The sequence below is a fragment of the Zea mays genome, chromosome 5 (assembly GCF_902167145.1).
Source record: "Zea mays cultivar B73 chromosome 5, Zm-B73-REFERENCE-NAM-5.0, whole genome shotgun sequence".
Classification (NCBI taxonomy): domain Eukaryota; kingdom Viridiplantae; phylum Streptophyta; class Magnoliopsida; order Poales; family Poaceae; genus Zea; species Zea mays.
The window spans coordinates 173537377-173552612 of record NC_050100.1 but is presented as its reverse complement, the minus strand read 5'-3'; the positions used below and the strand labels follow the sequence as shown (position 1 = coordinate 173552612).

Sequence of the window (15236 nt, the reverse complement as noted above, 5' to 3'; positions counted from 1 at the left end):
TGTTAGCACAGTTATTTCCAAGTGGCTAGAGAGGAACCAAAACACAATAACCACAAGAAAGCAATCACAGAGATGACACGGTGGTTATCCCGTGGTTCGGCCAAGTACAAAACTTGCCTACTCCACGTTGTGGCGTCCCAACGGACGAGAGTTGCACTCAACTCTTCTCAAGTGATCCAATGATCAACTTGAATACCACGGTGTTCTTCTTTTCTTTGCTCTTTTCCCGTTTGCGAGGAATCTCCACAACTTGGAGTCTCTCGCCCTTACACTTGAGATTCACAAAGAAATACGGAGTAAGGAGGGAACTAGCAACGCACACAAGACTCAAAATCAGAGTAACAACACGCACACAAGCAGCAACAAGAGCTCGCAACACAACTCAAAGAGTTCACAACTCCACAAGAGCTCTATATGCTATCACAATGAAACGAATGCGCGAGATCAATGTCTTGGTGCTTAGAAAGGTTGTAGGAATGCTTGGTGTACTCCTCCATGCGCCTAGGGGACCCTTTTATAGCCCCAAGGCAGCTAGGAGCCGTTGAGAATAAATCTGGAAGGCCATCCTTGCCTTCTGTCGTCGGGCGCACCGGACAGTCCGGTACACACCGGACACTGTCCGGTGCCCGATTTCCTTCCTTAAACAGCGCAGCCGACCGTTGTCGACCGTTGCAGATCTGGCGTACCGGACAGTCCGGTGCACACCGGACAGTCCGGTGCCTCCTTCCGACCGTTGGCCAGACCACGTGTCGCGCGCAGATTCCGCGGCCGACCGTTGGCTCGGCCGACCGTTGGCTCACCGGACAGTCCGGTGCACACCGGACAGTCCGGTGAATTTTAGCCGTACGCCGTCGGCAAATTCCCGAGAGCGGCGTCTTCAGGTCAAGGCAGCCTGGCGCACCGGACACTGTCCGATGCACCACCGGACAGTCCGGTGCCCCAGACCGAAACAGCCTGTTGGCTGTACACAGCCAACATTCTCCTTTTCTTCTTCTCTCTGTTTCTAACACTTAGACAAATATATTAGTACACAAAACCAATGTACTAAGGCTCAGAAACATACCTTTACTTGTGATTTGCACTTTGTTCATCCATGGGCATAGATTCACATTTAAGCACTTGTGTTGACACCCAATCACCAAAATACTTAGAAATGGCCCAAAGGCACATTTCCCTTTCACATGGGACTATCACTACTATCAAAATGCATTCCACTCTCTACTATCTCCCATATGCTAGGATGGAGAGAGAACAAGTGACTACGCATTTTGTGACTCCAAAATCTGTAGTCCTCTCCATCAAAATGAGGAGGTTTACCAAGTGGAATGGATAATAAATGAGCATTTGTACTTTGATGAATACGAGAGTAATCAAAAGAAAAGTTCGAATTGACCGTTTTCTTTTTCTCGTAGTCGTCGTCGTCCTTTTGGGAAGAGGAAGATTCGTCGCTGTCGTAGTAGACTATCTCCTTGATGCGCCTTGTCTTCTTCTTCTTCCCATCTTTGCGTCTGTGGCCCGAGCCCGAGTCGGTAGGCTTGTCATCCTTCGGCTCGTTGACGAAGGACTCCTTCTCCTTGTCGTTGATCACGATTCCCTTCCCCTTAAGATCCATCTCTTCGGGCGGTTAGTCCCTTTCTTGAAGAGAACGGCTCCGATACCAATTGAGAGCACCTAGACGGGGGTGAATAGGTGATCCTGTAAAACTTGAAATTTAACTCACAAAACTTGATTAGGAGTTAGCACAAATAATGCCAAGTGGCTAGAGAGGGTCTCAACAAAACACAATAACCACAAGAGATCAATCACAGAGATGGCACAGTGGTTTATCCCGTGGTTCGGCCAAGACCAACGCTTGCCTACTCCACGTTGTGGCGTCCCAACGGACGAGGGTTGCAATCAACCCCTCTCAAGCGGTCCAAAGACCCACTTGAATACCACGGTGTTTTGCTTGCTTCACTATATCCTGTTTGCGAGGAATCTCCACACTTTGAAGCCTCTCGCCCTTACACTTAAAGTTCACAAAGAAGCACGGAGTAAGGGAGGGATAAGCAACACACTCAAGACAAGAAATCACAGCAACACCACGCACACAAGTCGCAACAAGAGCTCACAACATAACTCAATGAGTTCACAACTCAACTAGAGCTCTAATTGCTATCGCAAGGAATCAAAAGCGCGGAATCGATGTCTTAGTGCTTAGGAATGCTTTGAGAATGCTTGGTGTACTCCTTCATGCGCCTAGGGGTCCCTTTTATAGCCCCAAGGCAGCTAGGAGCCATTGAGAGCATTCCTGGAAGGCAAATCTTGCCTTATGTCGCCTGGCGCACCAGACAGTCCGGTGCACACCGGACACTGTCCGGTGCGGATTTCTTTCCTTTTTTTGACGAAGTCGACCGTTGGCGCACCGGACAGTCCGGTGCCCCCTCCCGACCGTTGGCTCGACCACGTGTCTTGCGCAGATCGCGCAGCCGACCGTTGGCTCACCGGACAGTCCGGTGCACACCGGACAGTCTGGTGAATTATTGCCGTACGCCGTTAAATTCTTCCCGAGAGCGGCCAGTTTGCCTGAGCCAGCCTGGCCCACCGGACACTGTCTGGTGCACCACCGGACAGTCCGGTGCTCCCAGACTGAGCAGAGTCTTGGCTGCTCGAGCCAAGACATTTCCAATTGTTCCTTTCCTGTTTCCAGCACTTATACACAATACATTAGTCCACAAAACAATGTACTAAGTCTAGAAACATACCTTTCAACTTGATTTGCACTTTGTCCACCACCTTGCATATATTAACACTTAAGCACTTGTGTTGGACACTAAATCACCAAAACACTTAGAAATGGCCCAAGGGCACATTTCCCTTTCAGGGCCAACATGTGTATGGGGCAGCGGTCATTCCATAGGGATTGAACCCATCTGTGGCCAGCGCAACACGAACATTACGAGCCTTTTTGGCTTTCTCATGGTGAATGACATCAAAGTGGGTCCATGCTTCACCATCGGATGCGTGAACCATCTTGTCAGGATTGTATCATTTGCCTTTTTGTGCCATGTCATCTGTTTCGCGGATTCCTCTGTCATGTATAGACGTTGGATCCTCGGTATGAACGGAAGGTGGCGTAGGATTGTCACGGGGATGTCGAGCTGCCTCTTCTGTCCATCACCAGAGTCTACCTCCATGAACCTAGACGATTTACACTTCGGACATTACTTTGCCTCAGTGTGTTCTTTCCTAAATAGGACACGGCCCTTCGGACAAGCATGTATCTGCTCATACGTCATCTTGAGTGCACGAAGGAGTTTCTGTGCCTCGTACATGCTCTTTGGCAGAACGTGATCCTCCGGAAGCAGGCTGCCAATAACTGTCAACAAACCATCGAAGGCGTCTCGACTCATGCTATACTGCGACTTGAACGCCATTATACGCCCAATGGCATCCAGTTGAGAAACCTTTGTCTTGCCGTGAAGGGGTTTCTGTGCCGCGTCAAACATGTCGTAGAATGCCTTTGCGGTCACCTCTGGCTCGTCCTCCATACGTCCTTCGGCGAACTGTGCCTCGTGATAGTCGTTCAACATGTCCGCTACCCTGGCATCAGCATCGTAATCCTCGACGCGTTGTCTCACCACCTCCTCTCTCGTGCGATGCGCTTCACCATGGAAGATCTACCGAGTATAGTCCGGCGTAAATCCATTCTTCCAAATATGTTCTACCATGGCCTTCTTTGGTTTTCTTTTCCGGTTGTCACATTTGCTGCACGGACAAGGGACTAGGCTAACTCCTTTAGCAGCTTCGCCATATGCCCGTTCCACGAAAGCATCGGTCTGCCTAATCCATTCAGGGGTGACATCATTACGTCGAAGGCGTCCCGTGTACATCCACTCACGGTCCTCCATCCTCTAACATATATAACCGAGTATAGTTTAATATAGACATGTAATGCATGTACACTACGTTCGTACCTTCTAATAGGTGTGGATAGGTCCTAATCCCACCCGCGGTTGCGTAGATGAAGTTAGTTTCCATGCTCTACTCCGATCCGAGATAGAATTTCGGCAGCACCTCCCCGCTGTTCTCCGGATACACGTCCTGACAGGGAGAGTGTACTGTCCGGAGAACAACAGGGAGGTGACGCCGAAACTCTGTCTCGGACCGGAGTAGAGCATGGAAACTAACACCATCTAGGCAACCGCGGGCTGTCCAAAAAACGTGGACAATTTGAAACTGATACATTTGTAGATATGCAAAGATCTGCATATCTACACCGTATCTCTTTCGAACGGGAGACACCTAACTGGGTTACGTGATCTACGACCATGATGCGGAAATTGAGGTTATACCTAGGGTGACGGTGGAATCAGGCTAGCGGGGCTGTGGCGGGTTGGTGCAGTGGCGACGCGACACGGTGCAGGCAGACCCGCAGTGGCTAGGAAGACAAGTATCTTCTCTGTAAAAAATAAACAAACATGTCAAAAAAATCGGCAGCACTTCCCCTGTACGGGGAGGTTTCCAAAACCTACAAATAGATCTAACAACACGATGGCTGACACGCACATATACAAACGACACGATGAATGCAAGTCACATCTATAAGTGGCATCCATATCCACCATCACACATATTTCAACGGCATCCATATCCACCATCACATTATGTCAAATTAACACAAATAGTATAAACTCTCTAAACACACATACTAAACTAATTAAACTCACTAAAGTCACTATATTCACTAAAAACATATAGTATAAACTCACTAAACACACATACAAAACTAATTAAACTCACAAAAATCACTAAATTCACTAAACACATATACTATAAACTCAATAAATACATACTAAACTAATTAAACTTATTATACTCACTAAATTCGTCGGAGAGGGACCGGGGTAGAAGACGGGACGGTGTTGGGTCGGCGATGGCGGTGGCGCGACGGCGGTGGGCGCGACGGCGGTGCTCGGCGGTGGGCGTGGCCGGCGGTGGGCGCGACGGCGGGGCGCGGCGGTGGGCGCGACGACGGGGCGCGACCGGCGGTGGGCGTGCCGGGCGGGTGGAAGAGAAGCAAGTGTGAAAGGAGAGAAAGAGAGAAGAGAGCCCGTCGGGCGGTTAAGTCACTTTCTTTGCCGAGTGCCCGCGATCCGGCACTCGGCAAATAATTTTTTAAAATTTAAAAATAAACTTTGCCGAGTGCCGGATCTCGGGCACTCGGCAAAGATGCCTTTGCCGAGTGCTAGCTGTAGAGCACTCGGCAAATATGTGCTCTACAGACTTTGTCGAGTGCCAACGGACAGGCACTCGGCAAAGCCGTCTTTGCCGAGTGCTAACTGGACAACACTCGGCAAAGTATATTTTATTTTTTTATTTTTGGCAACCAAACTTTTTGTGGTGTGTTCCTACACTATGTAGACCTACAAGTACCATTTTGGTACAATTATAAAAGTGTTTTTTATAATTATTAGATTTAGTTCGTTTATTTGAATTTCTTCGGAAAATTCAGATTTGAACTGCAGGTCACTCGAAACTTGGAAAACCGTGCATGCAAAAATGATATTCATGTTACTTAGCATAAGTTACGACCGATTACAGGAGCGGACCGGAAACTTCGAGCAACATGCTCACTAAACATGGTCGTGAACTTGCCATCCACATGTTTAAAAATTGTATAAAACACAAACAAAGTCAGAAAATCATGAAACTTGTCCACGTGTCATGATATCATATGTACAGGTTGTGATAAAAAATTGAGAATGTTTGGACAAAGTTGTGAGACACTATGTGTAGAAACCTAAGAGAACTACACATGAAATCATAGAGTTTCAATGTGGATCTCTTAGGTTTGTACACATAGCGCGTCATAGTTTTCTCGAATTTTTTTCAATTTTTTATCACAGCCTGTACATATGATATCATGACACGTGGACAAGTTTCATGATTTTCTGACTTTGTTTGTGTTTTATACAATTTTTAAACATGTGGATGCCAAGTTCACGGCCATGTTTAGTGAGCATGTTGCTCGAAGTTTCCGGTACGCTTCTGAAATCGGTCGTAACTTATGCTAAGTAACATGAATATCATTTTTTCATGCACGGTTTTCCAAGTTTCGAGTGACCTGCAGTTCAAATTTGAATTTTCCGAAGAAATTCAAATAAACGAACTAAATCTACTAACGATTGAAACTCTGTTATAATTGTCCACAAATGATACATGTAGGTCTACATAGTGTAGGAACATACCACAAAAAGTTTGGGAGACAAAATAAAAAAATAAAAATATATTTTGCCGAGTGTCTAGAGATGACACTCGACAAATCCTCCTTTGTCGAGTGCCTACTATGTGACACTCAGCAAAGAAGACTCTTTGTCGAGTGCCAACCGTTGGCTCTCGGCAAAGACTGACGGCCGTCAGCTTTGGGACGGCCGCTGACGACCCTTTGCCGAGAGCCCCCTTTGCCGAGTGTTTGACACTCGGCAAACACTACAAGAAACTGGTTAAAGAACGTGGGTGAAAAACCGTCGAACTTAATGTAATAGGCCGTCGAACTTACCATAAGAACGTGGGTTTACCGACGAATATAGCCGACGGCGATTTTTGGACGAACTTAAAGAAGTAAGTTCGACGGTCCCCACGTTCTTAAGGTTAAGAACGTGGGTACCGTCGAACTTAACATTAAGAACGTGGGTACCGTCGAACTTAAGGTTAAGAACGTGGGTTTTTAAGTTCGACGGGGGCCGTCGAATTTTTTCCCATAAGTTCGACGGCACCCACGTTCTTACATTTAAGTTCGACGGGGCCACGTGGCCGTCGAACTTATGGGTCCTGCGTGGGTCGGCAATGGCTGCCCATTAAGTTCGACGGTACCCACGTTCTTAACCTTAAGAACGTGGGTACCCACGTTCTTAACTCTTTCCAGAAAAAAATAAAAAAATACATAAATGAAAAATTAGACACACATAATATCACATGTAACACAGAATATCACATACAATACAGATTTCAAACACGTGGATATATGTTCATATCACAAATTCACACAAGTTCAAATACATAAGTTCACAAAGTCACATAATTAAGTCCAAATACATAAGTTCACAAATTCACATAAGTTCACATCCATAGTTCACATTTGTAGTTCACAAGTTCAAATACACAAGTTCAAACATTAGCTCCATCGCTCTCGATCAGGACATCGGATTGTTGTTCGTAGCTCCACCACTAGAATTGAGACATTTGTCCGCAAAGTTATCGTGAGGGGGAGGAGTCACTTGATGAGAGCCGGAATCCTACAAAATAAACCAAAATTCTCATAAATATACAACTGGCATTAAATCACAAGTACACAAAGATATTAATTATGCGTGCAAGAACAGCTGAACCAAAAAGATCATCTACAACCTATATATATTCATTCTTGCATTGGTCGATATATAAATTGTAGCCAGCACTAGCCTCACTTTAATGTTATACCACAGTACAATGACCAAGACACTATGATATATGGGAGATCAATAAGGCAGACTAATAATATCCAATTGAGCTTATAGTTATAAAAAAATCCTGAATCAATACTACCATTTGTAAATAAGAATTAATCAATACATGAGGTCAGTCATACACGGGAAAACCTACCTTGTCCTTCAAGCTCACAATTCTGTCACATGTCAGAGTGTATTCTGCATCAATAATTTCTTCCTCCAGCTTGAACCTTCTCAAAGATTCTATCTAGACAAAAGTTAACACATATTACAAATAGATAAGGTAAAGAGACATGTTTTCGAGGAGTCAATAGTTCTACTAAAAAAAGGCTCAATTAAATATTATATCAGTTGAGTGGAATGAAAAGCCACTGGCAAATGTAAGTTGATTGCTTACTTCATCAACCGGAGGGGCACTTGTCTTTTGTATCTTTGTTAGCTTTCTTCTGTATTCTTGTTCATGGAATGGTAACAACGGTCACATACCAAAAAAAAGTGCTATTAGTCGAAACCAAAAAGAATGGCATGTCATACTTAAATAGGTTCAAGAAGAAAACAAAATAAGTCAGCATAATATAGCGTTGGCCTAAGAACGAACTAAAAGTGCTTAAAAACACAGTAAACTCTAAGCCAGAGAGCCCCCAAAAGAAGGTCATGGTCAACTTACTATCTTGAGCAAGTTTCTTCAATTCAACTTCCTCTCGAAGCTGCGCCACTTGATCTACCTATTCAAATATCAAGAATAAACAGTTTTCAGTTTAACAATAGAGCATTGTATAATTTGTGAAACACCTATGGATTATGAATCACATTCAACGCATAGCTAGCAGTTGTTATGGTAAAATATCGGACTCCAGCAATACGAAAGCAACAAAAAATAGTTAATTACATTTGTGCACAGAACTGCAGTGCAAGGTCACTCTAGACTAACCCATTATTCCATTGCCAGAATGTATCAATTTTGTCTAGTCATAGCATTGTGGACCACATGTTAAGGTGTAGGCTCTTGAAAATGTCAGCATTCTCTAAACTTGAAGGGAAGAATAAAAACCCATGCTTTCAACTATCTATGCATAGTCACATCTATAGTTTGCCTCTACATCTGCTGTCGACTCAGAGCAGGGCAGTCTGTAGATTATCCATTGCTTCTTATCTTAAGCCCAAAAACATAATATACGATGGGGGGAGAGAAAACATACTTGAACTTCCAGATTCCATTGTTCCCTGGCAAGTGACTTTGCAAGCTCACCGTTTGTAACCTGTGAAAACCCTCTTTAAGAGCATTGCTAAGACCTGTGAAGATTGGGTAGGGGTCGTTTGTAGACAGGCATATACCTCAAGTCTAGCCAAACGTGCAAGGGCTTCCATTCTAGTGCTGTGATGTTTCTGTTTCTCTATCTCCACTGCTTCCAATGTTTCAATCATACTAGTCTGCAACTCTGAAGCTTGAAACATGTTGAACAAGAAGCTGATAAGGAATCACTACTTTCTAGAAACCATCTCACCAGGATACTTGTGTGTAGAAATGGTTTTGCAAATGAATACTTGAATCTGCCTTATAAGTACTTCAGATGAACTTACAGTTCCATAACCAATGAAATATGTGCGGGATTTTGAGCTCAAATGCAGTACAGAATATGGGCATATTCTGAGATTGGGCAGATTCTGAGCGGATTACTAAAATTATTACTAAAATACTACCCGCTAGCCGCTGTGAAGTGTTGATCAACTGATAATGTGGCCCAGCAAGGAAATTATATGATACTACTTCATTTGACATAGAGGTCAATAGCTCATCTATTTCCTATCTGGCTGCACTTCAGTTGGCCTCATAATTATGCTCGTTGTGAATGCTAGCAGCTACAAGAAGTTGATATCAAACAACAAAACGGCTTCATTGTAGCAATGAACGTATTCAACTGGAACCTACCGTTGCAAATTCAGCACAGCCATGGCTGAAACCTTTTAAGTAGAAAGGCGTAGCTTCTGATAGACACCATACTATGAAGCTGAATGGAGACAAATTAGGATAGAAAACAAAATACGAAGAGCTTAACATATTCTTAGTTTAGAAGTGCTAAATAAATTAAGACAATGCCAAGCATGCATATACCTGAGAGAGTAAAGATTAGAGGATATATGACACTTGTGGTCTCGAGCTTATTCCAGTGATGCACCCTTGGACCATTCCCTTGATTAAAAGTTAAATAATGCAAAACTTCATTTGCATTCATATATATTAGGAAGTTGCTTGTGATTCATCCATGTTTTTTACCTGCTCAAAAGGCCCCAGTTTCTTTGATATGATGCTTCTTATCTGTTGAAGAATAGCCAATAGAAAAAAGATCTGTTCACATGTCTCAATGGACAAGAAAAATAAAAGACTAAGAGCGTCATTAACAAGAATTACTTACACAAGGTGTGACCAACATGCTTAATATTACACTGCTTGCGGCATGATATGGGACCTTAAACACAATGCACAACATGAAACTTAGAACAAACGATGCCAAGTGTCATTCATGATGTTGAACCAACAATGATTTTATCCTACGCCACAAAAACCAATGTGTTAAAATATAGCAATGACCTCTTGAGAAAAGGACATATGTGCTGCAATTTACTGTACATCTAGGAATAGCCACAACTGTCATCTTATGTGGTGTGTGTGTCAGATGAAAGAATTTTTTTTGTCAATTACATAGTAGTTATGGCACTATATATGTATTTATGTTTCTCCAATGGTAAGAACTAAGAACAAATGATGAAATGAAATGACGGGCAAGATTCTTGCATCCATTGCAAACATCGTCGAAAAATAATCCTCCAATAAGTGACAGTGTTACAGTGCCAATATTCAGCTAATGTATATGCACCAAACTGGGTCTCTGCTCTGGTGACAACCAAAGAAAAATAGCAGCAAGCAATGACTCCAGTTGCAATCACAAATTCGTCACGTACTAAATACAAGCATTGAGGTCATAAAGGTCATTGGTCACATATTCACCTTCAAGCTTCCCCAAAGCTGGCTTGATAAAATCGACAATCTCAGAGTGCAAAGCAGCAGTGCTAGTGCTAGCAGCAGTTTTGTCCGTGCACCAAGAAAAATTCCCATGAAAAAGGAAGTTTCTATCTGACTCATGTAATAACTTATTTTCTAAGAATAAAAGAGTACAGATGGACGAATCAAAATTGTGTGGAGAAAACAGAACCTTGTATTTTCAGGCACTTCAGTCAGTATTTCACTTCGAAGTTCTGCAAATCTGAAAATTCCACCGTGCTGAATACTCAATCAATTCTTCAACACTTCTGCTAGGACTCGAGAGAAGGAAACCCCTGATTGCCCACGCAAACTTCGGCAGCCATCATGTTCTTTTTCTAGTTTATTATGAGCATTTAGAGCACCTGCCAGCACAAACCCTTTGGACAAAAAATTGGTCCCAAATGATTCTCTTTCCTCGTTTGTGAAGCCTGCACTTCTACGATTTCCCTGGAAAACAGGTATTAAAAATGGGTTAAAGACCATGTAGAAAAGATAGGTGAAGTAGCTAAAGCAAAACCGGTAATGTTTATCACATATTCCAATCTGATGGAGGGCACCGACATATACATATAGATATGAGCAACAAGGAGTACAGGTTGCTAAAAGAACGACACCATGACAATGCAATGTAAGGTTTATCGGTTTCTTGCAACTTTGGGCAACAATTTTCTCCACTCTTCAAGCTTTCTAATAAAACTGGATCAGAAATCTCAGATCTAACATGGGTCCAAAACCACGGCTAAACTTCTGTCATTCTACTCTATTACTGGGATCAAGGTGTTTGTAGCATAAAACAAACCGCCAAATAAGGATACAATTAAGTGAGAGACTAAAAAATTACGATACAGCATAAAGAAATTCAAATAGATGGTTACTCACAGCAGGGTCATGTATATCAATCTCCTGATGCGCACAATTAAGGTCACCAGTTAGTATGACAGGCTTCGATTTCTCTAATTCCTGCACAATCATAAGAGACATGTATGGTCATCTCAAAACTTAGCAGCATGAGATACAATGTGTCGTGCTTTGATCACTACTGAAGTCCGTAAATGGAGGTGAAATTGTATTTGAAAAAATCATGCATATTTCAGCAGCATGGTATTTTTTGCACAGTACAACAACCGCGAAGAATGCAAAAGCCAGGCAAACCAAATGATTAGTGGAGGCGCCACCGCTTCCGCCTGACCGGACGGACAGACTAGTGACCACCGCATCGTCTGCGGACTGCCTGCGAAGGTGCCCGCTGGTGCTCTGCGACCTTTCCTAGAGGAAACCGTAGCCGAATTTTTCCATCCCTCGGATAATTGAACATAGTTGTGTTGACGGTAGGCCATGTCAAAATCTGGTGGTTGGAGCATCACGACTGTCAACTACTACTAAAATAAAATGCTAGTGCAAGTATAGCAGGACTATAACACGCGTACTGTAGCTCCGCTCTGCTGAACGCAGCGGCGGCTTCTCCAGAAATTCCACGGTCGCTTCTCGTGTTCTAGCTTCTCGGGCGAGCAAGACTCACTGAGAGCCACAATGCGGCTGCGGTGTTTGGTTCGGACCTAACAGTGGCCTGCCTGAACTGAAAGCCAGCAATAGCCTGCTTAGTGCTTACCCATGGGAGGAGACCGGCTGACCTGCCCGTCGTCAAAGTCCTGACGGCCTTGGACTTGGACCTTGGCAACACCCGTTGTGGGAGACAAGACAAGAGGGCGCGGGGATGTGGCGCGCGCGCACGCCACGGAGGATCACGTGCCGAGCTTTGCTGGTTTGGTTTCGTGAGCGCCGGTGCGGATGAAGCCACATGGAATGGAATTAGCGAGCGCGGTGGCTGGCGGCGGCGCGGTGGAGTGCGTGCGGCAGTGGGCGAGAAAGAAGAGAGTCGTATGGGCGGGCTGGGGATTTAGGTTTTTGGGTTAAGTTCGACGGTGTCCACGTGGCCCACGAACTTAATATAAAAACGTGGGTACCCACGTTCATAATACGATAAGTTCGACGGTTTTAGCTAGTACGCACGAATTTAAACTAAGAACGTGGGTACCCACGTTCTTCAACAAACCCATGAACTTAACTCAATTAAGAACGTCGGTACCCACGTTCTTAAATTAACCCACGAACATTTATTAGTTTCTTGTAGTGAAACTTGTCTTTGCCTAGTGGGGTCCTGTGCCGAGTGTCCAGCACTCGGTAAAGAGGCTCTTTGCCGAGAGCCTAACTTTACCGAGTGCGGCTCTCGGCAAAGCCTTCTTTGCCGAGTGCCCGATAAAAGGCACTCGGCAAAGAATCCAACACTCGGCAAAGTCTCGGATTCCGGTAGTGAATAGGTTTTATGATATTGTTATATTATATATAACCAACTAAAAGTCTAGTCATATAATAACCATCTTATAATATAGACTGTACATTTAATATTTGGCTTATCTCTTTCTCTCACAAAGTGTATTGAAGTCCGTTAGCAGCCCGCTTTTCAGCTGCTACTTAAGTCAACAACTCGCTTCTATTATCTCTCTATTTCTCTTTCTTCTACATCTCCATAAATTTAACGTGTATCTCTTGTAGTCAGTCTCCGTCGCCTTTAGGAGTGAAAACAATCGATAACTGTCGAAAAACCCTCTCACTGTTTTCACTCGTATAATTTTTTGTTCGATCGAAATTGGAAAACAGGGAAAATATGAAACAGATTATGGCCCGCAAATTCCGATATATAAAAAATGGATAAATCTAGACAAAATACCTCGGAATCGATCGGAAAACGGTAACTTAATAAATCAGAGAACTCACAATAAATGAGTCCTAACATTGTTTATTTACTACACAAACAAGTATCGATCACATAAATACATAATACATAGTCTTATCCACACACACAATTAAGCATGCTTGTTCACTCATAAGTTTTAACCACACAATATATAAGTCACCAACATATTATTGTTCATTCGCATCCCCGTACAAGTCTCAAATACAAAATATGTAGTCTTTATCATACACAAATGATCATATATGTCCACTCAAAAAATTTAACCATACAATACAAAAGTCTCAAACACACGATACATTCATACATAAGTTAAATTACATGATATTTAAATACAATCTATTATGAAATGGTTGGTTTAAGAAGTGACTAGTATCGATAAGTAATAACATGATCATACTAACATTAAGTATTTACTTATGAATAATAAGATGATTTTCCTAAATATGAGAAATCACCAGATTTTCCCAAATATGGTAAATATGATATATTACTGGATTTTACCGAATATGAAAAATACGGGAAATTTATCAGATTTTTTCGAAAAAATCCAAAAACGGTCGGTAAAAACATCTCACTGTTTATCGTGCCGTTTTCGGAACACATTATCATGTTTTATATATACCGATAAATCCCAAAATGGGTGGAAAATCCGGTAAACGATACCAAAAAGTTACCGAATTTTTTTCAACTGTTTTGATCCTTATAGTCACCTTGTTATACTTGCTCGGCTAGCACAAGTGCACCGAATAAAAATTTTAGCAAGTGCGGCGGATCCCGTGAACCTGGACTGGATCCGTATAGCCGATCTGTTGGAACGCACGAATTAAAGGCCGAAGAAGCGTACAGTAGGTGCCGTACTGCCGTACGTGCTCTATTTCTGAAAGTTGCGGTGGCAACCAAAAGTGCGTGCTTTAAATTTTGTTTCGATTTGCGCGCGCGCGCGCGAGCATCACCGGAAAATCGAGGAGTGGATGAGAAACGTGCGCCCCCGCAATAGGAAAAATGAGTACGGTACTACACCACCTTTTTTGCAAATTCTTTCAGGCAGTAGGTACGGTGTACAAGTAGAGAAGATCCGAGCCTTTCGTGACTCCTGCTACCTCCTTATTATAGTATACCACTAATTCTTCAGAACGGTTCGTCAGGTTTGATACGATCAATCACACACAAAGAGCTGGTCGCCGCCGCAGTATAGTAGCCTCTGGTCATATGCGCATGGTTTAGGAAATTAGGAGCCCTGTCAGGTTGCCGCTCGATCAACAGGTCTGGTCTGGTCTGGTTTGGTCATAACAAAACAAACCACTAGTAGGAGTACCTTCTTTTTATATATGTGGTATGCAGTCGATTGTGATCCGATCAAATTCGGCTACCCTACAGCCGTAGCTGCTATAGGTGTTTAGACTGTTGCAACTGCAATATATAGAAATAAAATAATATAGAAATTATAGTTGTAGTTGGATTAAGGGCCTGTTTGGTTCGTGACTAACTAGGTCATATTTTATCTAAGGTTAGTCGTTCGAATTGAAGAACTAACCTTAAACAGAAAAGTTAAGCAAAGTGTAGCAAGTCAGGTAGCGAACCAAACAGACCCTAAAACCGTAGTAAGTCATAAAGAACTTGGTGAAAGCTACTACGAACTAGCAAGAGTAGTACAAGTAGTAGGAATGAGCTGAACAAAAAGGTATCGAAGCATCCAGGATTCGCTGAAAGTGAATCAAGTGCCGCTCTGATAAATCCGCAGGTGGAGTGGTAAACGGTCGTCGTTAGACAGGCCACACGGCACGTGCCGAAATTCGAATAATATATAGTAAAAATGTAAAATGCTGCAGCAGCGCGATCTGGCCACGCGCGCGTGCGTTTGCAGTTGACGATAACACAACTGCTCCGTTACGACGACGATGATGGTCTGGTCAAAGTCAAACCGGCCCGGCCGACGTGCGGGCCCAGCCCCATCGCCCATTATTGGATC

At 43.4% G+C, this 15236-nt stretch overlaps 1 protein-coding gene across 3 annotated transcripts; it reads right to left on the bottom strand.

The window, feature by feature from the left end:
- Positions 1-7584: 7584 nt before the first annotated feature.
- On the bottom strand, positions 7585-9835 carry LOC103627254 (golgin candidate 2). Of its 3 annotated transcripts, XM_035959196.1 has the most exons (7): positions 9583-9835; positions 9400-9478; positions 8805-8908; positions 8669-8728; positions 8137-8194; positions 7867-7922; positions 7585-7716 (listed from the first exon to the last, which is right to left on the bottom strand). In XM_035959196.1, the coding sequence occupies exons 3-7, from the start codon at positions 8892-8894 to the stop codon at positions 7600-7602; spliced, it is 381 nt and encodes a 126-aa protein (XP_035815089.1). In that variant the 5' UTR covers positions 8895-8908; positions 9400-9478; positions 9583-9835; the 3' UTR covers positions 7585-7599. The 3 variants fall into 3 exon arrangements, with proteins under 3 accessions (XP_035815089.1, XP_008645763.2, XP_008645764.2); XM_008647541.3 differs by lacking the exons at positions 9400-9478; positions 9583-9835 and having other exon boundaries at positions 8805-8912; XM_008647542.3 differs by lacking the exons at positions 9400-9478; positions 9583-9835 and having other exon boundaries at positions 7593-7712; positions 8805-8913.
- Positions 9836-15236: the final 5401 nt, after the last annotated feature.

What these genes read in the sequence shown, in the direction of transcription:
- LOC103627254 (XM_035959196.1), bottom strand. Translation starts at nt 8,894, where the DNA reads ATGATTGAAACATTGGAAGCAGTGGAGATAGAGAAACAGAAACATCAC. An exon ending in AATGGAATCTGGAAGTTCAA is followed by an intron (nt 8,195 to 8,668) that starts GTATGTTTTCTC and finishes ATATTTGAATAG; the next exon opens with GTAGATCAAGTGGCGCAGCT. An exon ending in GAAGAAACTTGCTCAAGATA is followed by an intron (nt 7,923 to 8,136) that starts GTAAGTTGACCA and finishes TCCATGAACAAG; the next exon opens with AATACAGAAGAAAGCTAACA.